At 42.9% G+C, this 27,643-nt stretch overlaps 2 protein-coding genes across 8 annotated transcripts; one reads left to right on the top strand and one right to left on the bottom strand.

Moving 5' to 3' along the window:
• The first annotated feature begins 3,597 nt into the window (after window positions 1-3,597).
• Window positions 3,598-6,613, top strand: LOC109777444 (N-glycosylase/DNA lyase OGG1). 6 transcript variants are annotated; one of them, XR_002236356.4, is made up of 5 exons: window positions 3,598-4,449; window positions 5,065-5,275; window positions 5,784-6,047; window positions 6,127-6,260; window positions 6,345-6,613. XR_002236356.4 is itself a non-coding variant. In XM_020336078.4 (4 exons), exons 1-3 carry the CDS (start codon window positions 3,623-3,625, stop codon window positions 6,018-6,020), a joined length of 1,275 nt encoding a protein of 424 aa, XP_020191667.2. In that variant the 5' UTR covers window positions 3,598-3,622; the 3' UTR covers window positions 6,021-6,047; window positions 6,127-6,613. The 6 variants fall into 6 exon arrangements, 2 of the variants coding, with proteins under 2 accessions (XP_020191667.2, XP_020191666.1); XR_002236353.4 differs by having other exon boundaries at window positions 3,638-4,449; window positions 6,118-6,243; XR_002236354.4 differs by having other exon boundaries at window positions 3,639-4,449; window positions 6,127-6,243.
• Window positions 6,614-7,512: 899 nt separating this feature from the next.
• Window positions 7,513-9,708, bottom strand: LOC109777443 (uncharacterized). 2 transcript variants are annotated; one of them, XM_040403373.3, is made up of 3 exons: window positions 9,600-9,708; window positions 8,323-9,502; window positions 7,513-7,764 (listed from the first exon to the last, which is right to left on the bottom strand). In XM_040403373.3, the coding sequence occupies exons 1-3, from the start codon at window positions 9,623-9,625 to the stop codon at window positions 7,762-7,764; spliced, it is 1,209 nt and encodes a 402-aa protein (XP_040259307.1). In that variant the 5' UTR covers window positions 9,626-9,708; the 3' UTR covers window positions 7,513-7,761. The 2 variants fall into 2 exon arrangements, with proteins under 2 accessions (XP_040259307.1, XP_040259306.1); XM_040403372.3 differs by having other exon boundaries at window positions 7,513-7,751.
• Window positions 9,709-27,643: the final 17,935 nt, after the last annotated feature.

Raw genomic sequence — 27,643 nt, 5'->3', positions numbered from 1 at the left:
TGGGAAGCGAGATTTTCCATCATCAGCCCCTAGTCCGAACCGAACATAGTTCGGCTGTGAATCCCCCGCCAAGGACAGGTTCTTCAGTAAGCATAGTACATCGCCCAAGGGCGAGTGTTGGAAGATGTCTGCAGCGCTGAACTCAAAGATCGACAAACGATCAAGTTCGGCCTCCGCGGACTCGCATGGTTCGGAACTTACATCCAGAGACGAGTCCGGAGTTCCGGTAACACGAATATTATGTGAGGTTAAGTCCATGTGCAGCTCCAACGCCGGGGAATCTGTGGCCTCCGTGGTGGGGTTGAGCCTCCACTCCTTGGATGCCATGGTGTGCTCGGGCTCTAAGGCCGGAGTGGTTACAGGAGCTATCTCCTGGATGTGGTTTGACGACAGATTTAGGTCATGTTCGTCAAGGTGACCAGGAGCGGTCGCCGCGGTCTCAAATCCGGCGAAGATTAAATCTCCACAGATGTCCGCAACGTAATTCAAGCTCCCAAATCTGACCTGGTGGCCAGGGGCGTAGCTGTCGATCTGCTCTAGGTTGCCAAACGAGTTGGCCCGTAGTGCAAAGCCGCCGAACACGAAGATCTGTCCGGGGGGGAGTTTCCCCTTGGACAGCGTCGCTATGGACGATAGGAGGGGTCATCGAACCTTTTGGGGACGGCGCAGTGGAACTCTCAATGAAAGCACCAATGTCAGTGTCAAAACCGGCGGATCTCGAGTAGGGGGTCCCGAACTGTGCGTCTAAGGTCGATGTAACAGGAAACAGGGGACACGATGTTTACCCAGGTTCGGGCCCTCTCTATGGAGGTAATACCCTACTTCCTGCTTGATTGATCTTGATGAATATGAGTATTACAAGAGTTGATCTACCACGAGATCGTAATGGCTAAACCCTAGTAGTCTAGCCTGTATGACTATGGTAATGAGTATCCCTGGTTCCGGACGAAGTCCTCCGGTTTATATAGGCACCGGGAGGATCTAGGGTTACACAAGGTCGGTTACAAAAGAAAGGAATCTACATATCCGGTCGCCAAGCTTGCCTTCCACGCCAAGGAGAATCCCATCCGGATACGGGTGCAGTCTTCGGTCTTCGCATCTTCACAGCCCATCAGTCCGGCCATGATAACAGGCCGGACGCCCGAGGACCCCTCACTTACCAATATTACCAATTCGTTGACATTCATCACAAGATAAAACAAACTTACGGGCATCCTTGAAGAGAGTAGGCCAATAAAAACCAGATTGCAATACCTTGTGAGCAGTTCTATCTCCCGCATGATGCCCTGCATAAGCTTCGGAGTGACATTTCCGTAGTATTTGTTCCTATTCATGCTCAGGTACACAACGTCTAATAATACCGTCTACTCCTTTATAAAGATGTGGGTCATCCCAAAAGTAATGTCTTAAATCATAGAAGAACTTTTTCTTTTGTTGGTATGTGAAACTAGGTGGTATGTATTTAGCAACAATATAATTAGCATAGTCAGCATATAAAGGAGTGTTATGAGAAACATTTATTGCAGCTAATTGTTCATCAGGAAAGCTATCATCAATGGGTAGTGGGTCATCAAGGATATTCTCTAACCTAGACAAGTTATCAGCTACGGGGTTCTCAGCTCCTTTTCTATCAGTTATATGTAAATCAAATTCTTGTAGTAGGAGAACCCACCTAATGAGCTTAGGCTTAGCATCTTTTTTTCATAAGATATTTAAGAGCAGCATGATCAGTGTGAACAATTAATTTGGAATAAAAAATATAAGATCTGAATTTGTCACAAGCAAACACAACTGCCAAAAATTATTTTTCAGTAGTAGCATAATTTCTTTGGGTACTGTTTAGAGTTTTGATAGCATAATGATTAACATTTAGTTTCTTATCAACTCTTTGTCCTAAAACAGCACCAACAACATAATCACTAGCATCACACATAATTTCAAAAGACAAGTTCCAATCAGGTGGTTGTACAATAGGTGCAGAAGTTAAATCTTTCTTAAGTGTTTCAAAGGCTTCTACACAATCATCACCAAAAACAAATGAAATATCCTTTTATAAAAGATTTGTAAGAGGCCTAGAAATTTTAGATTAGTTTTTAATAAACCTTCTATAGAAACCAGCATGACCAAGGAAACTACGAATACATTTAATATCTCTGGGACATGGCATTTTCTCAACTGCATCAACTTTAGCTTTATCCAACTCCATACCTCGCTCGTTTCCTGGTTATGGGCCGGCCCAATTGCGCCGAGCTTTTAGCAGAAAAATAAAAAAATTAGCAAGCAAAAAAAATGGGCCGGCCCAGCGCGGAGGACGGGTGCTCCTTGGCCCACCAGCTAGACAAATCCCAGTTGACATTTGTCGAGAGCAACTAGTTAACGAGCGCTCCTTCGGGAGCCTCGCAACGATCAGCGCCACTTGGCGCGCTCTCAGCCATTCGCCATGTGTCGCGCTCTGGGCGCTCCCTCCGGATTTTGTTTTTTTTTCGCACGCGTTTTTGGCTTTTTAAACTGTATTTTTTCCGGGTTTTTTCGACGTTTTGGTTTTCCACCGATCTTCCTTAGCTTGTCAATAAAAAAATTGGGAATTTTTTTTAGCGAAAAAACACGTTTTTTTTTCTTTTTTCCTTTCACGAGAGTCACGGTTTTGCTTCCGCGAGAGGCACGGTTTTACTTTCACGAGAGTCACGGTCGTGCCTCTTCGAAAATGAAAAAAAACACGTTTTTTGTTTTTTTCTTTCGCGAGAGTTACAGTTTTGCTTCCGCGAGAGTCACGTCCGTGCCTCTTGGAAACGAAAAAAATCGTTTTCTGTTTTTTTCTTTCGCGAGAATCACGATTTTGCTTCCGCGAGAGGCACAGTTGTGTTTTCGCGAGAGTCACGGCCGTGCCTCTCGGAAAGGAAAAAAATGTGTTTTCTATTTTTTCCTTTCGCGAGAGTCACGGTTTTGATTCCGCAAGAGGTATTGTTGTGCTTTCACGAGAGTTACGGCCGTGCCTCCTCGGAAACGGAAAAAAAATGCGTTCTCTTTTTTTTTCCTTCCGCGAGAGTCACGGTTTGCTCCGCGAGAGGCATGATTGTGATTTCATGAGAGGCACGGGCGTGCCTTTTTCGGAAGGGGAAAAACCCGTGCTTCCGGTTTGGTTTTTTCGTCCGGTTTTTTCGTGAAAAAAAGTTCGTTAAAACCTATCAACATGGGATTTTATTTTGAAGATCTCGACGCGAGGAATCCAACGGTGAAAGCGGTTCGAGATTTGGACGCACGGTTTGTGAGATAAAACGTTTTGAATAAACAAATCTACGAAAAAAGGGAAAACTCCCAGGTTGCGACAAGTGGCGCGCTGCACGTGCGCCACTTGTCGTAACCAGAGGAATTGGAGTGATCTTTGCGACGAGTACTCTTTAATTAATGATTTCGACATTTGTCAGAGATTGATTTAGACCGGGATTACATAATTCAGAGTGTAATCGACAAGGATTTCGAGTTGAGGGTTCGTTTCGGTCAACCTCTACGAGTTAAAGGTTTAAAACGGATCTTTTCCGTCTGCAACGGGGTCCTGGCCGCTGCACACCCGCCGCGTCGAGCAACAGGATGCGTCCAACGGTACAATCAGGAGAAGAAGAGAATGTGTTCTCACTTTTACGCCTTCGTGCTGAGCTTACGGTTTTCACCCACCATGCGTCCCCCTCCCCCGCTCCTCCCCCGCATCGCCGCCTCCGCCTCCGCCACGCCCCCTCGCCGCCAGCGCACCGTGAGGCCGCCGATGCCGCCCTCCCCTGCCCTCCTCTCCTCCACCCCACCGCCGGCCGCGTTCGTAGAGACCCCCAAGCCCGAGACCACCCAGCAGCACCCTCCTACCGCCCGCCGCCGCCTAACCCTCGCCGACGAGGAGTGGCACCCGCTCCCCCTCTCTCTCGCCGAGCTCTCCCTCCCGCTCACCCTCCCCACAGGCCAGACCTTCCTCTGGCGCCGCACCTCCCTCTCCCCGCTCCGATTCACCGCCGCCGTGGGCCCGCACCTCGTCTCCCTCTCCCACCTCCCCGACGACGACCGCCTCGCCTTCCTCCTCCACAACGACGACCCCGCCTCCTCCCCCTCCTCCTCCGTGGCCGCCGCCCGGGCCGCGCTGTGCGACTACCTCAACGCGGCCGTCCCCCTCGCCGACCTCTGGGTCCAGTTCACCGCCGCCGACGCGCGCTTCGCGGAGGTCGCGGCGCGGCTCGGCGGCGGCGGCGCGCGGGTGCTCAGGCAGGACCCGGTCGAGTGCCTGTTCCAGTTCCTCTGCTCCTCCAACAACAACATCGCGCGGATCGAGAAGATGGTCTGGACGCTGGCCGGATACGGGGAGCGGCTCGGAGAGGTCGGCGGCTTCGTCTTCCACCGGTTCCCCACTGTCGAGCGGCTCGCGCGGGTGTCGGAGCAGGAGCTTCGGGAGGCTGGGTTTGGGTACAGGTCCGTCAGTTCCTGCCTCGTGTGTGTCTATCTTCTTAGTTATATACGGAGTACAATTTATGCTGCGCTCTAAGCATTGGCAGTCCTTTGTGTTGAATTCAGCACAGCTAGTCTGATTTTGTTGTAGCCTCATTGTCTTGAGATGAACTGATTGCTACTCCAGCTTGTGCTGTGGGGCACATGGTTCCATCTGCTTGCTGTTAATTCAGTTATAGGTAGTCCTTAATGTACTTTGTTTAGCATCCAGATATGTTCACCTGCCGTGTTTGTTGAGAAATGAAAATCCTGTGCTAAGGATGCCCATATCAGGGGGCTGATTATTCAGTAATTCAAGCGATGAGGAGCTGTATTATTGTTTAGTGATGATGGTGGTGATGGTATTGTCCTACTTTCTACTGTCTTAAATGTATGAATGTACAGAAGAATCTCAGTATCACATTTGTTTGTGTGCATAAATTTCAACTGTGGGAAAACAACCTCACACATACAATTACTGATTTTGGATAGATTGTCTGAATCATATCTCAGTTATGAGTATCTGTTGTTTATGCAGCATTACTAGATACTTATACTAAACTGATTTGAGAAAATGTTTCTGTTCCTACGAATGAGCAGGGCAAAGTATGTTGTTGGCACTGCTAAAGAATTGATGGCCAAGCCTGGTGGAGGCGCAAAATGGCTTGCCTTGCTGCGTGACAGGGAACTTCTGGAGGTAATTGAGGGTCTTTGTACCCTGCCAGGTGTTGGTCCAAAAGTTGCAGCCTGCATTGCTCTGTTCTCTCTTGATAAGAATCAGGCTATTCCTGTTGACACACATGTCTGGAAGGTATGCTATGTCTGGTTAACCATTGTCTCTTGCTGTAAAAATGACTTAATCTGATGTGCCTTTCCACCTACTCTTTGTCCATTCTCACAAAATTAGATGGTTTTGATGGGCTGGTTTTAGTTATGATAGTCCTTTTCTGTTGGTTAGCAACAAGTTGAAGGCTTCACCTAGATGAATTGTAAGAGTTTGGACCATGATAACATGTTATACATTTCCTAAGCTGATCATGCTTAAATTTCATGGGGTGATGGATGTACCAATAGCAATTTGTTATATTGTCGGGAAATAGAATTTTCATCCTTTGAAATGGGTGAAGTAACCAATCGCCACTGAAATTTATACAAAATGGAAGTTCTGTTCAGAAATGACAACAGCTTGTGTGGTATCAAAAAGTACATTTGAACCTTAAGGATGCAGTGTCAAGAAAGATTCTCTGGATATGTTCTATATGATCTGAAAGCATATTTTGTTTGAGTCTTCAAACCCTAACCATGTGGATTTTACACAGGTTGCTACACAATATATGTTGCCTGAGCTAGCTGGCAAGAGCCTGACTCCAAAACTAAGCATTGTTGTTGCCGATGCATTTGTAGCCAAATTTGGCGAGTATGCTGGTTGGGCGCAGAATGTTCTCTTTATTGGCCAGCTACCTGCTAAAAAACTTGTGGCCACCGAAGTTACCAGTGAGACCGCGAAACCTACCAAGAGGAAACGTGCGACAAAGATGGTTGAAATACAGGCATGAGAGAGCATGTATAGCAACTGTAGCAAGGTTTGCCTTCTTTTCTCGTTGTCTTTTGGGACCATGATGCTCCTTCACTAATTTTTGCATTGTGTATTAGCTTTTGCAGGAAAATGTTGGAGAAGGTCAGCGCATGGATTACCCGAAATCCTGTTGAAACAAAGTGCTGGGAAATGTTTTGAGCCACCCAACGCTCTCCTCTGAAAATGATGGCAGCTATCTTCTGGTAGAACTTGTTGGAAGGTTCTTTTTTCTTTCCAAGTAGAGTAATCATTAGTACTTGACCAAAGTAACATTTGACATTCCATTCACATCTTCTGATGACAGATAGCATGAGTAGTTGTCCCCATCTTAATTTGGAAGAGGAAGGCTATCTTAGTGTATGATTGGCCTACCGCGTCCTATATAAAAGGGAGGTGTAGAGGCTATTATTATATTGTTAGCCAAATGGCGGTGAGGAATTCTGAACACTTGTGTTGTAAATCATGTAGTTTCCCTCGAAAACTGATCTCCATTCATGTACTTGATTCAACATGGTTTAACACGCTGTATACGTTCTTAGATAATGGGAGAGATATCTCTGAATTTGATCAGAACGAGAGTTCATATTCGATTTGATTTGTGAATATGCTGATATGATCGCAGGTATGGGATCAGGTGTGAATATGATTTTGATCAGCGCCCAATTTGAATTATGTTGGTCTACCCTCTCCCAAGCAACGATTACGGTTCCTTTGCTTCAACGAGTGCGGGAGATTCCTTCATTTTGCCCCTTTCCTCTCCCCAAGGCTGGCGGCAGCCTGGAGACGACGGCGTGGGAGCTCGTCGAACAATAATACTAGGGATTAGCAAACTTAAAATATCTCACTACCTTTCAAGCAAAAGACAATAATAGCAAACTTTCAAATATTGAAGCAACAATCAAAGTCTAAACTATGTCATGAATTAAAAAATATATATGGTTTGTGATAAATATTTCTTGGGTAATGAAAATATGAGGACAACAAGTGGTGGAGATGGATATTTAAGACGGAAATTTTAGTGTTGAGGGCATTTATCAAAATATGACTCGACGCATCTCTTCTCTACTTACTCATCTCGCCTCCTCAGTTCCCGAAGCAAAAAAAAGTGTTGAATTCATGCTCTATGGTATGATTTATATAGATGTATACACGGACGAGTGTACGTAGCAGAATTGTGACACCATGTGCCATCATTACCTTATATAATGACAGTGACTGCAGTTGTAGGTGTTTAGTGGTTCCGCTTGCGTTGATGTTTGCATGGCTCACAAGTTTCTTGTACATTATTCGCTTTCTTCTATAAAAATATGGTATGCCTTGGGCATACTCTCGAAAAAAAATAACAGCGACCCTTGGATTATGGCTTGAGAAAATATTATTTGTCAGATAATAAGCCACGATCTGGTATTGCAACATGGAATAGCTAGATCGTCATTAAAACTAGAATAACATGCCACATTGAGCTAGAAGTCTTAAGTAGGATTCACAACTTTATTTATTATTACATCTCTTAGCACTTGAGCTCCAGCTAGCCATACTAGATAGATGGTCATACAAGTATTCAGGAAATACATAGCTTTAGATTATATGATGTTCATTAATTCCAGCCCCCCATATGTGCCTTCTAGGTCATATATATCATTCTCATATTCCGCAATTCACCATATGTGTAGTTGTAGTATAGTCCTCGCCTGGGTACCCTTCTCCTCACCTATTCAAATTCACTAATATGGTTTGCTCTAAGTGAGAGGGGATTAATATCAAGAAACAACAATAATAATACTTTTTCAAGATATGTAAAGACTATTTACATGTTAAAAAAATAGTAATCCAGAATTATTCTTGCGAGAACATGTACTAGATATATCCAATGGGCCAAAACATAATACACATATTAAGGAAATGACACATTATTTTTGATGAAAAAACTACATGACATTTGAATTGATTATTACTATCAAGATATATCTGTGAAGAAAAATGTTGAATGAAAAAGACATCAGGCTTTAAACTTCCAAATGCACCTATCGTAATACTATTTCAGAAATTAGAGATCAACTAGTTTCCAACTGCTAGAAAACTCATGCGAAAAGATCAACTAAGAGACAACAATAGTTATGGTTCTTCCCCTTTTCTAGTTCAAGTCTTGCCGAGTATAAGAAATTACATCACCATAAGATCACCACACAGACTAAGAAACTAAAAGTAACTAGAATGAATGTCAACGAATAAAAATTAATTGGATTACTGTAGTTTGTGCAATGTAGATAGTGAGGTATTACCGTATAGAAATTTCTATAGGGATAAATGACTGAGTGACGTAGATTAATTCTCATAGAAATATCTCTGATTTGCATAGAATCAAGTTGGAGCATGAACATGCCACTCATCGTAGACAGAACAATCACATTTGCTTCCTCATCATACCCCACCAAAAATATCCACATGTGACCACTAGGCATTGTCTGCGGAAACAACCCATCCAGTGGAGCAATTTTCTTCAGCAACACCCATCCAACAACACCATCATAGTTGGATTTCCTCTCCCATAATTTAATTGTAAGTTCTGACACAATGGCCATACCAAGTCCATTATCCTCTATCCGTAAGAGATGATAAGAAAGCTCGACATGTCCATTATGTGTGTCTGCTGGCTTCTCAATCAGACCAAGACTCTGCCTTTCAAAATCATGCACAAGGACTTCACCTCCAACAAGCAACCAGTAAAGTACATTTCCAATCAGAATGCTGGGTCTCAGGGCAGAAATTACTTTCTTGGTCACCACAGAGACAATATCTCCCCATACACCAGATATTGATTCGTAGACGCAAGTTGAAGCATCTGTGTCTCTGTTGAAGATCAAGACTAATTTGAACGGGCTCGAGAAGCAATCACCATGCACATGCCCATCTTCGACATTAGTGCACAACACAGTGGCATTCCAACACTTCCATTTGTCACCATTGAGCCCCGGTGGCATTGTCAAATGGTTGTGTTGTTGACCATTGAGTGGATCCCACACAATCAAACCCGTTGGCATGGGGGAATGTAGTGACATTTCGAGTAGGACGGCGAGGCCATGGCGGCATCCCATGAAGCGCAACTCCTTGAACGGGTTGTGGCTGTGCGGCACGAGAAAGCGACCAGCATGGATGCAGTCAGGCGAGTCAAGGACAGAAGTGAAGACGGTCGCTTTACTGATTAAACACCTTGCAAAGAAGCCAAGCAGAGGTGGTTTCTGGTGATGCTTGCGAAAGCGGCAGAGGAACTTGTGGTTGGAAAGGATGTTACGCCAGCACGGGCAGACAAGGGAGGCGCGCGGGAGGGAGGATGGTTGTGGAGGGAGGCGGAGGAGGATCTCCTGGAGAAGGTCCTCATCATCGAGCGGTAGCACCGACGAGGAAGCGAGGCGGCTCAGAATCGAGTCAGAAATCCCCTCAGCCAATTTGGATCTAGGGTTCCTAAAATTAAAGAGAAGAAGTGAATCATCAATAAATAAAACTGAAATTGGGGAAGTTGGATCTCAGGGAGAAGCTAGGAAAAACCAGGGGCACTCACCTTTTCTCATGGAGGAGCTGCGCCATAGGGTCACTAGGAGGGGCGAATGTCGGCGGCTGCTTGGTAGAGTCAGTGGAGAGATGCACGCGCTGGGAGGAAGGGGGAGGGCGAGAGAGAGAGAGAGAGAGAGGGGGGGGGGGGTGAGAGAGAGAGAGATAATACCGAAATATCGGCATATTGTGAATACGCCTTTTTTAGTAGGTCAAACTTTTTGAGATACAACTAGTCGATTAGTGTGTGGGAGTGACCTGATCCGGTGGAGGTTTTATTTCGACTATACGCCCTGTTGCCCCATGAAGCATGTGCATTAAACTGAAATTATTAGCTTAACAATGCCTTCCTTTCTTATCCATTGTTTTATTTTAAAATTCTAATGTGAGGAACATTGTTTATACAAATGGTTGAATACATTTTTATGTGGTAGATAATGGAGAGAGATTGCTCTGGCTAAATATGGTTGGAACGAGAGTTGATTTTTCGATTTGTAAATATATTTGTTGGTACATCCTACCATTCCTTTGCTTTGATGCACATAAACTGATTTAGTCCTGTGTGCCCCCTAGGTGACTCGGCTGCAATGGTGCACCGCCCAAAACTACTGTCCTTCAGGATGCCTCCCCTCCCCGTCGTCGACTGGCCTGGTGATGACCCGCAAGATGGGAAATGACATGATCTTGGGATGGTTTTGAGGATGACAAACCACTCTGGAAAGGAAGAAGAGGTCATCTTCTCAGGTTTCCAGACTACATAGCCACAGAAAAAGAAATCCAAAACAAAATCCACAGAAAATCAAAAGAAAAAGAAAGGGCCAAAATCCAGGGTGTTACAAACCTTCCCCTCTTAAAGAAATCTCGTCCTCGAGATTTTGTTGCTCAGGGAACAAGCATCAATATTCTGACTTAAGGAAACCGTCTCCAACTCGGGTGTCCTTTTTTCCTTTCTATGATGTTGCCACTGAATTTCATATGACTGACTGCCTTGCTCTGGGGTGATTTGCTTCACTATATCCTCATTTTGACAGGTATTACCTCACATGTTCAAGCTTACATTGGCTCCAATTTTCTTTCATATCTGTCGTATTAGCTGAGTGCGATTGATTATCATGACTGACATACGTGCCGTTCTTGCAAGTCCGAGAGTTGTCCCCGATAGATGTGTCCTTATTATATCCAACATTGACAACATTCCATGGAGTTGTGAACCAATCTTCTTGGTGGACAAGGAATCTTTTCATCCTGGCATCGGGTTGCTCAAATAGCTGCATGTCCTCTGGGTTCACAACAATGCTAAGAACCATACCCTTTTCTTGGCGGAGTCTGACTTCTTGCAGGGGTTTCCTGAATTATCTTGGTTGGATCCACTACCTTGAGTATCAAATCCGTACTAGAGATTTGACTGTCGCCTGTCGTGGCCAGTATAAAGGAGTATGGTCTTATAAGAGCATCCCGAGACTTGATGGACGGTGAGTCTGGCAGAGGAATCTTGTTCATGGCAGGCTATCCTTCAAATGATTCCCATATTTGAGGCACAAGCTTCGAGACTGTTGTTCAACATTCTGACTACTCATTTTGTCGGTATGCCCACATGGATAGTAGGCCGTGTGATGCTTTAACACAATCCGAGGAATCAATATGTTAAGCCGGCCTTTGGTCTGACATGACAGACTTAGATAGTCGTTACCGGCAATTCTGATTATAACAGTTGGTTGAGTGAGTTACCTCGATATGAGGTCCTTACAAACAGAGTAGACCCCTTGGGTGTATATTCATGGGGATCGATACTGAATCAGACTGTCTTGGGTATCCGTACCATGTTATTCATGCAACAATTATCATACCTGTATTGCCGTTCTGGCTCCTTCATTATTGTTTTCTTTGTCTGGATCCTTTGCTGAAAGAACTTGGCCACATATATCCTTAATTCTTCTTGTGACCATAGGTGCTGTCAGGTGCAGTATTCCGGCAATTATACCATGACCTTATCCATGTCCCAGGTCATGGAATATATACCAGGTTCACGTATGCTGGTAGGAGCTCATTGTTGTCGTCAATCATACAAGGGAGTGACAAGGGTTAATGATATCGCCTTGTCGGGAGTGAGGAGGCTGACCTTGATAACCACTGCCAAGATGATTGTCTCAATGTTGTCTTGCTTCATAGTTTGTCGGTCCTTGCATCATCCATTGAGGTGTATACTGGTTTCTTTGCATAACGGGTGAGGCTGTCGGATCTTACCATGACTTCATCGTACCAATGTCTGGCAAGAACTTGGCGGCAGGCTCACAATATATATATATGAGAATACATGTAGCTGGACACTTGATTCCCGAGGCAGACACTTATGTTCTGATTGATTCCTTTTTTGTGAACAAACTGTTGCGGATCTGATTTTTGGGATGTACTGCCATATGTTGCCAACTCACGATGTATTATATTGCACCAGGGCCGTACTGAGGAAGATTGGATGGCTTATGTTGTAAGCCATCTGGAGTATCGCGTTGAGGAAGACTGAATAGCTTGTGCTCGAAGCTTTCATCAGGCAGCTTGCTGAAGAAGACTGGGTACCATACTTCAGAAGCTTCCCCCTCAATGGGCTTGCCGGGGAAGACTCGATACCTTATGCCAGAAGCTTTTATGGTAGCTTACTAAAGAAGCCTGAGTACCTTGCTTGGGAAACCATCCACATATCATACTGGGGACGATTGAGGAGCCTTGCATTGTAAGCTTCTCTGGTAGCTTGTGAAGGAAGACCGGAGTTCCTTATACCAGAAGCTTCTATTTGTGATATGCAGGCTGAATGCCATATATATATATATATATATATATATATATATATATATATATATATATATGTATGTATATGTATATATATGTATGTATATGTATATATATACCATTGATATTTCTGCTGTCGATGACTTGTATAAAAACGGTTGGTCGACTATCCTTCTTGCTGAGTACTGAATTCATAGCACATTTTGACTTGCTTCTGGGGTATAGCATGTTTGAAATCATGCTCATAATAGAATCAAACCTTGTATATGAACCGTACCTTTGACTCGAAGTATACAGTTGGTGTTGCACACAATTTGTCTTCTTGCTAATTTGATCATTACTGCTATGAAGAGTGCACACTGAGGTAGACTTGATGCTAATAATCAATCTAGGATATCATTTGTATTCGGACAAGATATTCCCAATACAATGCAGTGGGCTGAGAATTACATAATATTTAGCTGAGCTTCCAAATATTTATCTCCTCACTGATTCTTCGGGTCCGGTGTCGGTTGATGAGCAACTTCCATAAGGGGAAATAAGGTAACATCGAAGGCCCAAAGAACTAAGCAAAAGAAACGAATGAAACAAAAGCACACAAGGCATACAAACAATATCATATTCAAGCAACATCACATTTTACTGCTACTCACAACAATAATATGCATGCATACTTAAGCACGCAGACCTCGCGGGAACTCCGGTATTACGATCTAACATACTGTGGCGGTGTGCACGAAAGTGAATCCACGTGTGGATGGATTGGTGTAAACAGGGCTACACCAAGCGTTGGCTCAACACCGGTTGAATCTGGACGGGCTTAGGGGTGAGGACGGACTTGGTGATCATGTAGGGAGACACAGATGTCACTACCACATTATCATCAAGCGGACAGATGGGGAACCGTACTCGTCCAAAGAATGGGTGAGAGGGTAGGACAGGCGGTGGAAACAGGGCTTGCTGGCATGGTCCATTTATGATAAGAAAGATCAGTAAGGGTTGCCAACGCGGCGAGTTGGATGTCAAGATTCGAGATAGAAACATGTCTATCACAAAAACGATAGGTGTGGCTAACGGAAAGATATCGACGCGATACCTGAGCACAAACCCTGCAAATGGTGTCAGGAACACTTGGTACCTCGCCATCACTCTGCTGGGATAGAGATGACGCCAAACACCGAAAATCAGGTATGCAAAGGTAGAGGGTGCAGGCAGTGGATCAAAACAGATGCCACCTACACACAAGATCAATCGTTAGAGACAAAATAATAAGTCAATATGCATGCTATGCAGCAACCAAATGCAACAACCAAATGCAGCAAACAGACAAGACTCTATACTACCATTTTCTAAGGCTCACGCAGACTAGCGTCGTACAGCCAGACCTGCTCTGATACCAACCGTTGTGGCACCCTGTCTCAGAGAGATCAGAACACCCCCTATTCCAGCCCAGAGATCAAGTCTTCTGGAATACGACACATCTTGGCAAAGAACAAATCAGCTCTTTATTACAAATGCTCGGGGATGCAAGGGTGATGACCCACAAGTATATGGGATCAATTGTAGCTCTTTCGATAAGTAAGAGTGTCGAACCCAATGAGGAGCAGAAGGAAATGACAAGCGGTTTCCAACAAGGTAATGTCTGCAAGTGCTGAAATTGTAAGTAACAGAGTAGTTTGATAGCAAGATAATTTGTAACGAGAAAGTAATGATAGTAGTAACAAAAGTGCAGCAAGGTAGCCCAATCCTTTTGAGGCAAATGACAGGCCAAAACGGTCTCTTATACTCCCTTCGTCCCAAAATTCTTGTCTTAGATTTGTCTAGATATGGATGAATCTAATACTAAAACATAACTTGATGCATCCGTATTTAGACAAATCTAAAACAAGAATTTTGGGACGGAGGGAGTAGTAAGCAAAGCGTTCTTGAGGGTACACGGGAATTTCAGTTACTCACTTTCATCATGTTTATTCGATTCGTGTTCGCTACTTTGATAATTGATATGTGGGTGGACCGGTGCTTAGGTGCTGTTCTTACTTGAACAAACCTCCTACTTATGACTAACCCCCTCGCAAACATCTGCAACTACGAGAAAAGTATTAAGAATAAATTCTAACAATAGCATTAAACTTTTGGATCCAATCGGTCCCTTACGGATAACGCATAAACTAGGGTTTAAGCTTCTGTCACTCTCGCAACCCATCATCTAATAACTACTCCACAATGCATAACCTTAGGCCCAAATATGGTGAAGTGTCATGTAGTCGACGTTCACATGACACCACTAAGGGAATCACAACATACATACTATCAAAATATCGAACACATATCAAGTTCATATGATTACTTGCAACATGATTTCTCCCGTGACCTCAAGAACAAAAGTAACTACTCACAAATGATAATCATGCTCAAGATCAAAGGGGTATTAAATAGCATAATGGATCTGAACATATAATCTTCTACGAAATAAACCATATAGTAATCAACTGCAAGATGTAATCAACACTACTAGTCACCCACTAGCACCAATCTATAGTTTCGATACAAAGATTGAACACAAGAGATGAACTAGGGTTTGAGAGGAGATGGTGTTGTTGAAGATGTTGATGGAGATTGCCCTCCCCAGATGGGAGAGTTGTTGGTGATGATGATGACGATGATTTCCCCCCTCCGGGAGGGAAGTTCCCCCGGCGAAATCGCTCCTTCGGAAGGCAAAAATGCTCCTGCCCAAGTTCCGCCTCGAGACGGCGGCGCTCCGCCCCGAAAGTCCTCCCTTTATTTTTTCTAGGTCAAAATGACTTATATACCAGAAGATGGGCACCAGGTGGGCCGAGGAGAGCACAACCCACCAGGGCGCGCCTGGGCTCCCTGGTGCACCCAGGTGGGTTGTGCCCACCTGGTGGCCCCCCTCTGGTAGTTATTTGCTCCAATATTCCTCATATATTCCATAAAAAATCTCTGTAAAGTTTCAGCTTGTTTGGAGTTGTGCAGAATAGGTAGCCTGACGTAGCTTTTCCAGGTCCAGATTTTCAGCTGCCGGAATTCTCCCTCTTTGTGTGTACCTTGAAAATTATGAGAGAAAAGGCATTGGAATTACTCCAAAAAGAATTATTATGCATAAAAACATCATAAATAACAGTAGGAAAACATGATGCAAAATGGACGAATCAACTCCCCCAAGCTTAGACCTCGCTTGTCCTCAAGAGAAAACCAAAATCGAAAACATGTCCACATGCTTAGAGAGAGAGGTGTCGATAGAAACAAAATACATACATAGAAGCATCATGCAGATTATTATAACAACAACAAACTTTAACATAAAACTTTTATCATAGTCTTCTCATGAATAAGTAACAGTTCATCACACTATTGAAGTATAAAGCATAAACTCTATTAGAAACTAAAAAACTATGTTCTCAGTCAACTTTGCAACTACAATTCATCATCTTTTTAGGAAGGGTCACGTATCAGAGCCTTTAGGCAAGTCCACATAATCAACCATCATATAGTCTTCTATGATTGCTAACACTCACCGCATACACATGAGCAAAATGTTTCAATCGGACACATAGAAAGATAGGGGCTTATAGTTTCGCCTCCCAACGTATTCACCTCAAGGGTGATGTCAACAATAATAACCCATGCTACCCATATTCAACTGGACATATGTGCCTAGATCTTTCCTCACCACATGATGCTTGCCAAAGGAGAAAAGTAAAAATGAATAGATAGAAGAAACTTTGACTCTTGCATAAAAGTAAAAGATAGGCCCTTCACAGAGGGAAGCAGAGGTTTCCATGCGCTTATTTGTTTGTATGCTCAACCCCTTAGTGCAAAAGAACGTCATGTTGTATTGCCCCTTGTGATGGTGACCTTTATTATGCAGTCTGTCGCTTTTATTCTTCACCATCATAAATTCGTACAACGCTCAATTTTCTCTTACACTAAATGATCTCACACTTTTAGAAGCAATTTTTATTGCCTTATTGCACCGATGACAACTTACTTGAGGGATCTTGCTCAATCCCTAAGTAGGTATGGTGGACTTTGAAAATAAGATTCGGGTTTAAGGGTTTTTGGATGCACAAGTAGTATCTCTACTTAGTGCGGAATTTTTGGCTAGCAAAGATAGGGGGCAAGCACCACATGTTGAAGGATCTATGACAATATAACTTCTATGTGAATATGAACAAACATAAATTATGACGTTGGCTTCCTTGTCCAACGTCAACAATTTTGCCATATAATATTTTGATGGGGGCTCACAATCACAAAATATTTCCATGATAGTGTATTTATATGTGAATCTTCTCTTCCCTTATTAATTCTTTCATGAGTTGCATCATTGACCAATGCTATGTTTGTCAATTTCTAATAAAATTTTCTACTTATATTTTTCCTTATGTGGTGCCATCACCTACCATAAGATTAGCATATGATCTTTTTCTTTTATTTCCTTTCTTTTTATTTATATCCTTTCTTTTTATTCCAAAACTAACAAAAAATATTTTTGCAGATTTTTTGGAATTCGTTTACTTACCCTATCACATACCTCCTCTTTTTCACGATTCTGGAGTGTTTCAGCAGGACTCTTTTATGTGTTCTTCCGGTGTCATAGTTTGGATAATATTACTTTCAACATTAATGGGCGTACCAGAGATATAATGTTTTATTCATTGCCCATTAACAACCTTCGGGGTAGTACCTTCGGCATTATTTATTTTGATAGCTCCAGACCGATAAACCTCCTCGATAACATAGGGTCCTTCCCATTTGGAGAGGAGTTTTCCTGCAAAGAATCTGAAACGAGAGTTGTATAAAAGAATATATTCTCCAACTTTAAACTCACGCTTTTGGATTCTTTTATCATGCCATATTTTAACTTTTTCTTTAAATAACTTGGCATTTTCATAAGCTTGGGTTGTCCATTCATCTAGTGAGCTAATATCAAATAACCTATTTTCACTGGCAAGTTTGAAATTATAGTTGAGTTTGATTGCCCAATATGCTTTATGTTCTAACTTAAGAGGTAAATGACAAGCCATTCCATAAACCATAGCCCAAAGTGCATCATCTAATTTCTTAGACCAATTCTTCCGGGACCTATTGACAGTCTTTTGCAAAATTAATTTTATTTCTCTATTGCTAAGTTCAACTTGACCACTAGACTGAGGATGATAGGGGGATGCAATTCTATGGTTAACATCATACTTGGCAAGCATTTCACGGAAAGCACCATGAATAAAGTGAGAACCACCATTAGTCATTAAATATCTAGGGACTCCAAACCTTTGGAAAATAACTTCCTTAAGCATTTTAATAGAGGTTTTGTGATCAGCACTACTGGTTGAAATAGCTTCTACCCATTTAGTAACATAATCAACAACAACCAAAATATGTGTATACCCATTAGAGGAAGGAAAATGTCCCATGTAATCAAATCCCCAAACATCAAATGGTTCAACAACAAGTGAATAATTCATAGGCAATTCTTGACGCTTACCGATATTACCTATTCTTTGACATTCATCACAAGATAAGACGAACTTACGGGTATCCTTGAAGAGAGTAGGCCAATAAAATCCAGATTGCAATACCTTGTGAGCAGTTCTGTCTCCAGCATGATGCCCTCCATAAGCTTCAGAGTGACATTTCCGTGAGATTTGTCCCTGTTCATGCTCAGGTGCACAACGTCTAATAATACCATCTACTCCTTTATAAAGATGTGGGTCATCCCAAAAGTAGTGTCTTAAATCATAAATGAATTTTTTCTTTTGTTGGTATGTAAAGCTAGGTGGTAAATATTTAGCAACAATGTAATTAGCATAGTCAGCATACCAAGGAGTGTTATGAGAAACATTTATTACAGCCAACTTCTCATCAGGGGAACTATCATCAATAGGTAGTGGGTCATCAAGCACATTTTCAAGCCTAGACAAGTTATCAGCTACGGGGTTCTCAACTCCTTTTCTATCAATGATATGTAAATCAAATTCTTGTAACAGGAGAACCCATCGAATAATTTTAGGTTTAGCATCTTTCTTTTCCATAAGGTATTTTATAGCAGCATGATCGGTGTGAACAATTACTTTTGAATCAACAATGTAAGATCTAAATTTATCACAAGCAAACACCACTGCTAGGAATTCTTTTTCAGTAGTAGCATAATTTCATTGAGCACTGTCTAGAGTTTTACTAGCATAATGAATACCATTTAGTTTCTTATCAACTCTTTGTCCTAGAACAGCACCATCAACATAATCACTAGCATCACACATAATTTCAAAAGGCAAGTTCCAGTCAGGTGGTTGAACAATAGGTGCAGTAATTAAGGCTTTCTTGAGTGTTTCAAAGGCTTCTAAACAATCATCATCAAAAACAAAAGAAACATCCTTTTGCAAAAGATTTGTGAGGGGCCTAGAAATTTTAGAGAAGTCTTAGATAAATCTCCTATAGAAACCAGCATGACCCAAGAAACTACGAATACCTTTGATATCTTTAGGACATGGCATTTTCTCAATTGCATCAACCTTAGCTTTATCCACTTCAATACCTCTTTCAGAAATGTTATGGCCCAAAACAATACCTTCATTAATCATAAAGTGGCACTTCTCCCAATTCAAGAAAAGATTTGTCTGCTCGCATCTCTGCAAAGCGGCGCTCCTGGCCAGTTGAGGAGGAGTGGGACGCCGCTGCTTCCTCGACGTGGTCCTGCTCGCCGATGACGAGGCCCTGCGAGGAGACAGTTCCACTGCTTCGAGCTCCCCCGACCTACTGCTGCCAGCGCCATGGAGGTCCAACCCCTATTCTCACTCCTCTCCTCCTCTTTTTCCATGTACCGCACTGCAGCAGCGAACTTAGTACTAACACGAACTTAGCATGCCCTCATCAATTAAAATTTTAGATGCAAAGTTTAGGACTAACTGAAGCATAGATTTGCAGAGCAGAGGGCAAGGAACTGGTTAGAAGGTTCGGTTATGTAACTTTTGGGAAGTACAGTTAGTTATTGCATGATTAAACTACAATTGAGCACCTGTCCCTAGCAGCACAGAACTAAATGTATTGAATAAAATGCAGAGTGTAGAGATGATCTGAAATAGGAGGACGAAACTTGTTACTTGTTCCCGGCTGGGTGTATCATGTTTCTTCATAGTCATAGATGTAACTTTTATTCTGGTTACTTGTTACCGAGTCTAGAAATAACTGATACGTCCATTTTGCATCATGTTTAATTACTGTTATTATAATGTTTTTGTCCATAATAATGCTTTCTGGAGTAATTCTAATGCCTTTTCTCTCATAATTTGCAAGGTACACACCAAGAGGGAGAATTCCCGCAGCTGGAAATCTGAACCTGAAAATGTTGGGGAACATAGTAATTTCAAAAATTTCCTACGCACATGCAAGATCATGGTGATGCATAGCAACGAGAGGGGAGAGTGTTGTCTACGTACCCTCGTAGACCGTAAGCGGAAGCGTTAGCACAACGCGGTTGATGTAGTCGTACGTCTTCACGATCCGACCGATCAAGTACCGAACACACGACACCTCCGAGTTCAGCACACGTTCAGCTCGATGACGTCCCATGAACTCCGATCCAGCCGAGCTTTGAGGGAGAGTTCTGTTAGCACGACGGCGTGGTGATGATGATGATGTTCTACCGACGCAGGGCTTCGCCTAAGCACCGCTACGATATTATCGAGGTGGATTATGGTGGAGGGGCGCACCGCACACGGCTAAGAGATCAAGAGATCAATTGTTGTGTCTCCAAGTGGTGCCCCCTCCCCGTATATAAAGGAGTGGAGGAGGGGGAGGGCCGGCCCTCTCTATGGCGCGCCCTAGGAGGAGTCCTACTCCCACCGGGAGTAGGATTCCCCCCTTCCAAGTCGTAGGAGTAGGAGTCAAGGAAAGGGGAGAGAGAACAGAAGGAAGGAGGGGGCGCAGCCCCTCCCCCTAGTCCAATTCGGACTAGGCCTTGGGGGGCGCGCAGCCTCTCCTCTCTCTTTCCCCAAAAGCCCAATAAGGCCCATATACTCCCAGACGAATTCCAGTAATTCTCCCGTACTCCGAAAAATACCCGAATCCCTCGGAACCTTTCCGATGTCCGGATATAGTCGTCCAATATATCGATCTTTACGTCTCGACCATTTCGAGGCTCCTCGTCATGTCCACATCTCATCCGGTACTCCGAACTACCTTCGGTACATCAAATCACATAAACTCATAATATAACCGTCATCGAACTTTAAGCGTGCGGACCCTACGGGTTCGAGAACTATGTAGACATGACCGAGACACGTCTCCGGGGAATAACCAATAGCGGAACCTGGATGCTCATATTGGCCCCCACATATTCTACGGAGATCTTTATCGGTCAGACCGCATAACAACATACGTTGTTCCCTTTGTCATCGGTATGTTACTTGCCCAAGATTCGATCGTCGGTATCTCAATACCTAGTTCAATCTCGTTATCGGCAAGTCTCTTTACTCGTCCCGTAATACATCATCCCGCAACTAACTCATTAGTTGCAATGCTTGCAAGGCTTATAGTGATGTGCATTACCGAGTGGGCCCAGAGATACCTCTCCGACAATCGGAGTGACAAATCCTAATCTCGAAATACGCCAACCCAACAAGTACCTTCGGAGACACCTGTAGAGCGCCTTTATAATCACCCAGTTACGTTGTGACGTTTGGTCGCACACAAAGTGTTCCTCTGGTAAACGGGAGTTGCATAATCTCATAGTCATAGGAACATGTATAAGTCATGAAGAAAGCAATAGCAGAATACAAAACGATCGTGTGCTAAGCTAACGGAATGGGTCAAGTCAATCACATCATTCTCCTAATGATGTGATCCCGTTAATCAAATGACAACTCATGTCTATGGCTAGGAAACATAACCATCTTTGATCAACGAGCTAGTCAAGTAGAGGCATACTAGTGACACTATGTTTGTCTATGTATTCACACATGTATTATGTTTCCGGTTAATACAATTCTAGCATGAATAATAAACATTTATCATGATATAAGGAAATAAATAATAACTTTATTATTGCCTCTAGGGCATATTTCCTTCAGTCTCCCACTTGCACTAGAGTCAATAATCTAGATCACATTGCCATGTGATTTAACATCAATAGTTCACATCACCATGTGATTAACACCCATAGTTCACATCGTCATGTGACCAACACCCAAAGGGTTTACTAGAGTCAATAATCTAGTTCACATCGCTATGTGATTAACACCCAAAGAGTACTAAGGTGTGATCATGTTTTGCTTGTGAGATAATTTTAGTCAACGGGTCTGTCACATTCAGATCCGTAAGTATTTTGCAAATTTCTATGTCTACAATGCTCTGCACGGAGCTACTCTAGCTAATTGCTCCCACTTTCAATATGTATCTAGATTGAGACTTAGAGTCATCTGGATCAGTGTGAAAATTTGCATCGACGTAACCCTTTACGACGAACCCTTTTTGTCACCTCCATAATCGAGAAACATATCCTTATTCCACTAAGGATAATTTTGACTGCTGTCCAGTGATTTACTCCTAGATCACTATTGTACTCCATTGCCAAAATCAGTGTAGGGTATACAATAGATCTGGTACACAACATGGCATACTTTATAGAACCTATGGCCAAGGCATAGGGAATGACTTTCATTCTCTTTCTATCTTCTGCCGTGGTCTGGCTTTGAGTCTTACTCAATTTCACACCTTGTAACACAGGCAAGAACTCTTTCTTTGACTGTTCCATTTTGAACTACTTCAAAATCTTGTCAAGGTATGTACTCATTGAAAAAACTTATCAAGCGTTTTGATCTATCTCTATAGATCTTGATGCTCAATATGTAAGCAGCTTCACCGAGGTCTTTCTTTGAAAAACTCCTTTCAAACACTCCTTTATGCTTTGCAGAATAATTCTACATTATTTCTGATCAACAATATGTCATTCACATATACTTATCAGAAATGCTATAGTGCTCCCACTCACTTTCTTGTAAATACAGGCTTCACCGCAAGTCTGTATAAAACTATATGCTTTGATCAACTTATCAAAGCGTATATTCCAACTCCGAGATGCTTACACCAGTCCATAGATGGATCGCTGGAGCTTGCATATTTTGTTAGCACCTTTAGGATTGACAAAACCTTCTTGTTGCATCATATACAACTCTTCTTTAATAAATCCATTTAAGGATTGCAGTTTTTGTTATCCATTTGCCAGATTTCATAAAATGCGGCAATTGCTAACATGATTCGGACAGACTTAAGCATAGATACGAGTGAGAAACTCTCATCGTAGTCAACATCTTGAACTTGTCGAAAATCTTTTGCGACAATTCTAGCTTTGTAGATAGTAACACTACTATCAGCGTCCGTCTTCCTCTTGAAGATCCATTTATTTTCTATGGCTTGCCGATCATCGGGCAAGTCAACCAAAGTCCATACTTTGTTCTCGTATATGGATCCCATCTCATATTTCATGGCCTCAAACCATTTCGTGGAATCTGGGCTCATCATCGCTTCCTCATAGTTCGTAGGTTCGTCATGGTCAAGTAACATGACCTCCAGAACAGGATTACCGTACCACTCTGGTGCGGATCTCACTCTGGTTTACCTACGAGGTTCGGTAGTAACTTGATCTGAAGTTACATGATCATCATCATTAGCTCCCTCACTAATTGGTGTAGTAGTCACAGGAACAGATTTCTGTGATGAACTACTTTCCAATAAGGGAGTAGGTACAGTTACCTCATCAAGTTCTACTTTCCTCCCACTCACTTCTTTCGAGAGAAACTCCTTCTCTAGAAAGGATCCATTATAAGCAACGAATATCTTGCCTTCAGATCTGTGATAGAAGGTGTACCCAACTATCTCCTTTGGGTATCCTATGAAGACACATTTCTCCGATTTGGGTTTGAGCTTATCAGGATGAAATTTTTTCACATAAGCATCACAACCCCAAATTTTAAGAAACGACAACTTTTGGTTTCTTGCCAAACCAAAGTTCATAAGGTGTCGTCTCAACGGATTTAGATGGTGCCCTATTTAACGTGAATGCAGTTGTCTCTAATGCATAACCCCAAAACGATAGTGGTAAATCGGTAAGAGACATCATAGATTGCATCATATCTAATAAAGTACGGTTACGATGTTCGGACCCACCATTACGCTGTGGTGTTCCAGGTGGCGTGAGTTGCGAAACTATTCCGCATTGTTTCAAATGAAGACCAAACTCGTAACTCAAATATTCTCCTCCACGATCAGATCGTAGAAACTTTATTTTCTTGTTACGATGATTTTTCACTTCACTCTGAAATTATATGAACTTTTCAAATGTTTCAGACTTATGTTTCATCAAGTAGATATACCCATATCTACTCAAATCATCTGTGAAGGTCAGAAAATAATGATACCCGCCACGAGCCTCAACAATCATCAGATCGCATACATCAGTATGTATTATTTCCAATAAGTCAGTTGCTCGCTCCATTGTTCCGGAGAACAGAGTCTTTAGTCATCTTGCCCATAAAGCATGGTTCGCAAGCATCAAGTGATTCATAATCAAGTGATTCCAAAATCCCATCAGCATGGAGTTTCTTCATGCGCTTTACACCAATATGACCTAAACAGCAGTGCCACAAATGAGTTGCACTATCATTATTAACTTTGCATCTTTTGGCTTCAATATTATGAATATGTGTATTACTACGATCGAGATCCAACAAACCATTTTCATTGGGTGTATGACCATAGAAGGTTTTATTCATGTAAATAGAACAACAATTATTCTCTAACTTAAATGAATAACCGTATTGCAGTAAACATGATCAAATCATATTCATGCTCAACGCAAACACCAAATAACACTTATTTAGGTTCAACACTAATCCCGAAAGTGTAGGGAGCGTGCGATGATGATCATATCAACCTTGGAACCACTTCCAACACACAACGTTACTTCACCCTTAACTAGTCTCTGTTCATTCTGCAACTCCGGTTCGAGTTACTACTCTTTAGCAACTGAACCAATATCAAATACCGAGGGGTTGCTACGAACACTAGTAAAATACACATCAATAATCTGTATATCAAATATACCTTTGTTCACTTTGCCATCCTTCTTATCCGCCAAATACTTGGGGCAGTTCCGCTTCCAATGACCAGTCCCTTTGCAGTAGAAGCACTTAGTCTCAGGCTTAGGTCCAGACTTGGGCTTCTTCACTTGAGCAGCAACTTTGCTTGCCGTTCTTCTTGAAGTTCCCCTTCTTCCCTTTGCCCTTTTCCTTGAAACTAGTGGTCTTGTCAACCATCAACACTTGATGCTCTTTCTTGATTTCTACCTTCGTCGATTTCAGCATCGCGAAGAGCTCGGGAATTACTTTCATCATCCCTTGCATACTATAGTTCATCATGAAGTTCTACTAACTTGGTGATGGTGACTAGAGAATTCTGTCAATCACTATTTTATCGGGAAGATTAACTCCCACTTGATTCAAGCGATTGTAGTACCCAGACAACCTGAGAACATGCTCACTGCTTGAGCTATTCTCCTCCATCTTTTAGCTATAGAACTTGTTGGAGACTTCATATCTCTCAACTCGGGTATTTGCTTGAAATATTAACTTCAACTCCTGGAACATCTCATATGGTCCATGACGTTCAAAACGTCTTTGAAGTCCCGATTCTAAGCCGTTAAGCATGGTGCACTAAACTATCAAGTAGTCATCATATTGAGCTTAGCCAAACGTTCATAGCGTCTGCATCTGCTCCTGCAATAGGTCCGTCAGCTAGCGGCGCATCGAGGACATAATACTTCTGTGCAGCAATGAGGATAATCCTCAGATCACGGACCAAGTCCGCATCATTGCTACTAACATCTTTCAACATAGTTTTCTCTAGGAACATATCAAAAAATAAAACAGGGGAGCTAAACACGAGCTATTGATCTACAACATAGATATGCTAATACTACCAGGACTAAGTTCATGATAAATTAAAGTTCAATTAATCATATTACTTAAAGAACTCCCACTTAGATAGACATCCCTCTAATCCTCTAAGTGATCACGTGATCCATTTCAACTAAACCATGTCCGATCATCACGTGAGATGGAGTAGTTTCAATGGTGAACATCACTAGGTTGATCATATCTACTATATGATTCACGCTCGACCTTTCGGTCTCAGTGTTCCGAGGCCATATCTGTTATATGCTAGGCTCGTCAAGTTTAACCTGAGTATTCCGCGTATGCAACTGTTTTGCACCCGTTGTATTTGAACATAGAGCCTATCACACCCGATCATCACGTGGTGTCTCAGCACGAAGAACTTTCGCAACGGTGCATACACAGGGAGAACACTTATACCTTGAAATTTAGTGAGAGATCATCTTATAAAGCTACCGCCGAACTAAGCAAAATAAGATGTATAAAAGATAAACATCACATGCAATCATAATATGTGACATGATATGGCCATCATCATCTTGTGCCTTTGATCTCCATCTCCAAAGCATCGTCATGATCTCCATCGTCACCGGCATGACACCATGATCTCCATCATCTTGATCTATATCAATGTGTCTTCACATGGTCGTCTCGCCAACTATTGCTCTTGTAACTATTGCTATCGCATAGCGATAAAGTAAAGCAATTATTTGGCGCTTGCATCTTATGCAATAAAGAGACAACCATAAGGCTTTTTCCAGTTGCCGATAACTTCAACAAAACATGATCATCTCATACAACAACTTATATCTCATCACGTCTTGACCATATCACATCACAACATGCCCTGCAAAAACAAGTTAGACGTCCTCTACTTTGTTGTTGCAAGTTTTACGTGGCTGCTACGAGCTGAGCAAGAACCGTTCTTACCTACGCATCAAAACCACAACGATAGTTTGTCAAGTTGGTGCTGTTTTAACCTTCGCAAGGACCGGGCATAGCCACACTCGGTTCAACTAAAGTTGGAGAAACTGACACCCGCTAGTCACCTGTGTGCATAGCACGGCGGTAAAACCAGTCTCGCGTAAGCGTACGCGTAATGTCGGTCCGGGCCGCTTCATCCAACAATACCGCCGAACCAAAGTATGACATGCTGGTAAGCAGTATGACTTATATCGCCCACAACTCACTTGTGTTCTACTCGTGCATATAACATCTACGCAAAAAACCAGGCTTGGATGCCACTGTTGGGGAACGTAGTAATTTCAAAAATTTCCTACGCACACGCAAGATCATGGTGATGCATAGCAACGAGAGGGGAGAGTGTTGTCTACGTACCCTCGTAGACCACAAGCGGAAGCATTAGCACAACGCGGTTGATGTAGTCGTACATCTTCACGATCCGACCGATCAAGTACCGAAAGCACGGCACCTCCGAGTTCAGCACACGTTCAGCTCGATGACGTCCCTCGAACTCCGATCTAGACGAGCTTTGAGGGAGAGTTCCGTCAGCACGACGGCGTGGTGACGATGATAATGTTCTACCGACGCAGGGCTTCGCCTAAGCACCGCTACGATATTATCGAGGTGGATTATGGTGGAGGGGGGCACCGCACACGGCTAAGAGATCAAGAGATCAATTGTTGTGTCTCGAAGGGGTGCCCCCTCCCCGTATATAAAGGAGTGGAGGAGGGGGAGGGCCGGCCCTCTCTATGGGGCGCCCTAGGAGGAGTCCTACTCCCACCGGGAGTAGGATTCCCCCTTCCAAGTAGTAGGAGTAGGAGTCAAGGAAAGGGGAGAGAGAAGAGAAGGAAGGAGGGGGCGCAGCCCCTCCCCCTAGTCCAATTCGGACTAGGCCTTGGGGGGGCGTGCAGCCTCTCCTCTCTCTTTCCCCAAAAGCCCAATAAGGCCCATATACTCCCCGGCGAATTCCCGTATCTCTTCGGTACTCCGAAAAATACCCGAATCACTCGGAACCTTTCCGATGTCCGAATATAGTCGTCCAATATATCGATCTTTACGTCTCGACCATTTAGAGACTCCTCGTCATGTCCCCAATCTCATCCGGGACTCCGAACTACCTTTGGTACATCAAATCACATAAACTCATAATATAACCGTCATCGAACTTTAAGCGTGCGGACCCTACGGGTTTGAGAACTACGTAGACATGACCGAGACACGTCTCCGGTCAATAACCAATAGCGGAACCTGGATGCTCATATTGGCTCGCACATATTCTACGAAGATCTTTATCGGTCAGACCGCATAACAACGTTCATTGTTTCCTTTGTCATCGGTA

The sequence above is a fragment of the Aegilops tauschii genome, chromosome 3 (assembly GCF_002575655.3).
Source record: "Aegilops tauschii subsp. strangulata cultivar AL8/78 chromosome 3, Aet v6.0, whole genome shotgun sequence".
NCBI lineage: Eukaryota > Viridiplantae > Streptophyta > Magnoliopsida > Poales > Poaceae > Aegilops > Aegilops tauschii.
Note: the sequence above shows the minus strand (reverse complement) of the source record. Positions and strands in the feature narration are given on the sequence as shown.

Bases quoted from the DNA above. Each gene is read 5' to 3' on its own strand.
- LOC109777444 (XM_020336078.4), top strand. From the start codon at position 3,623: ATGTGTTCTCACTTTTACGCCTTCGTGCTGAGCTTACGGTTTTCACCC. The intron at 4,450-5,064 runs GTCCGTCAGTTC...ACGAATGAGCAG, and splicing joins GAGGCTGGGTTTGGGTACAG to GGCAAAGTATGTTGTTGGCA. The intron at 5,276-5,783 runs GTATGCTATGTC...GATTTTACACAG, and splicing joins TTGACACACATGTCTGGAAG to GTTGCTACACAATATATGTT.
- LOC109777443 (XM_040403372.3), bottom strand. From the start codon at position 9,625: ATGGCGCAGCTCCTCCATGAGAAAAG. The intron at 9,503-9,599 runs GTGAGTGCCCCT...CTTTAATTTTAG, and splicing joins CAGCTCCTCCATGAGAAAAG to GAACCCTAGATCCAAATTGG. The intron at 7,752-8,322 runs GTAATACCTCAC...GAATTTGAATAG, and splicing joins CCTATAGAAATTTCTATACG to GTGAGGAGAAGGGTACCCAG.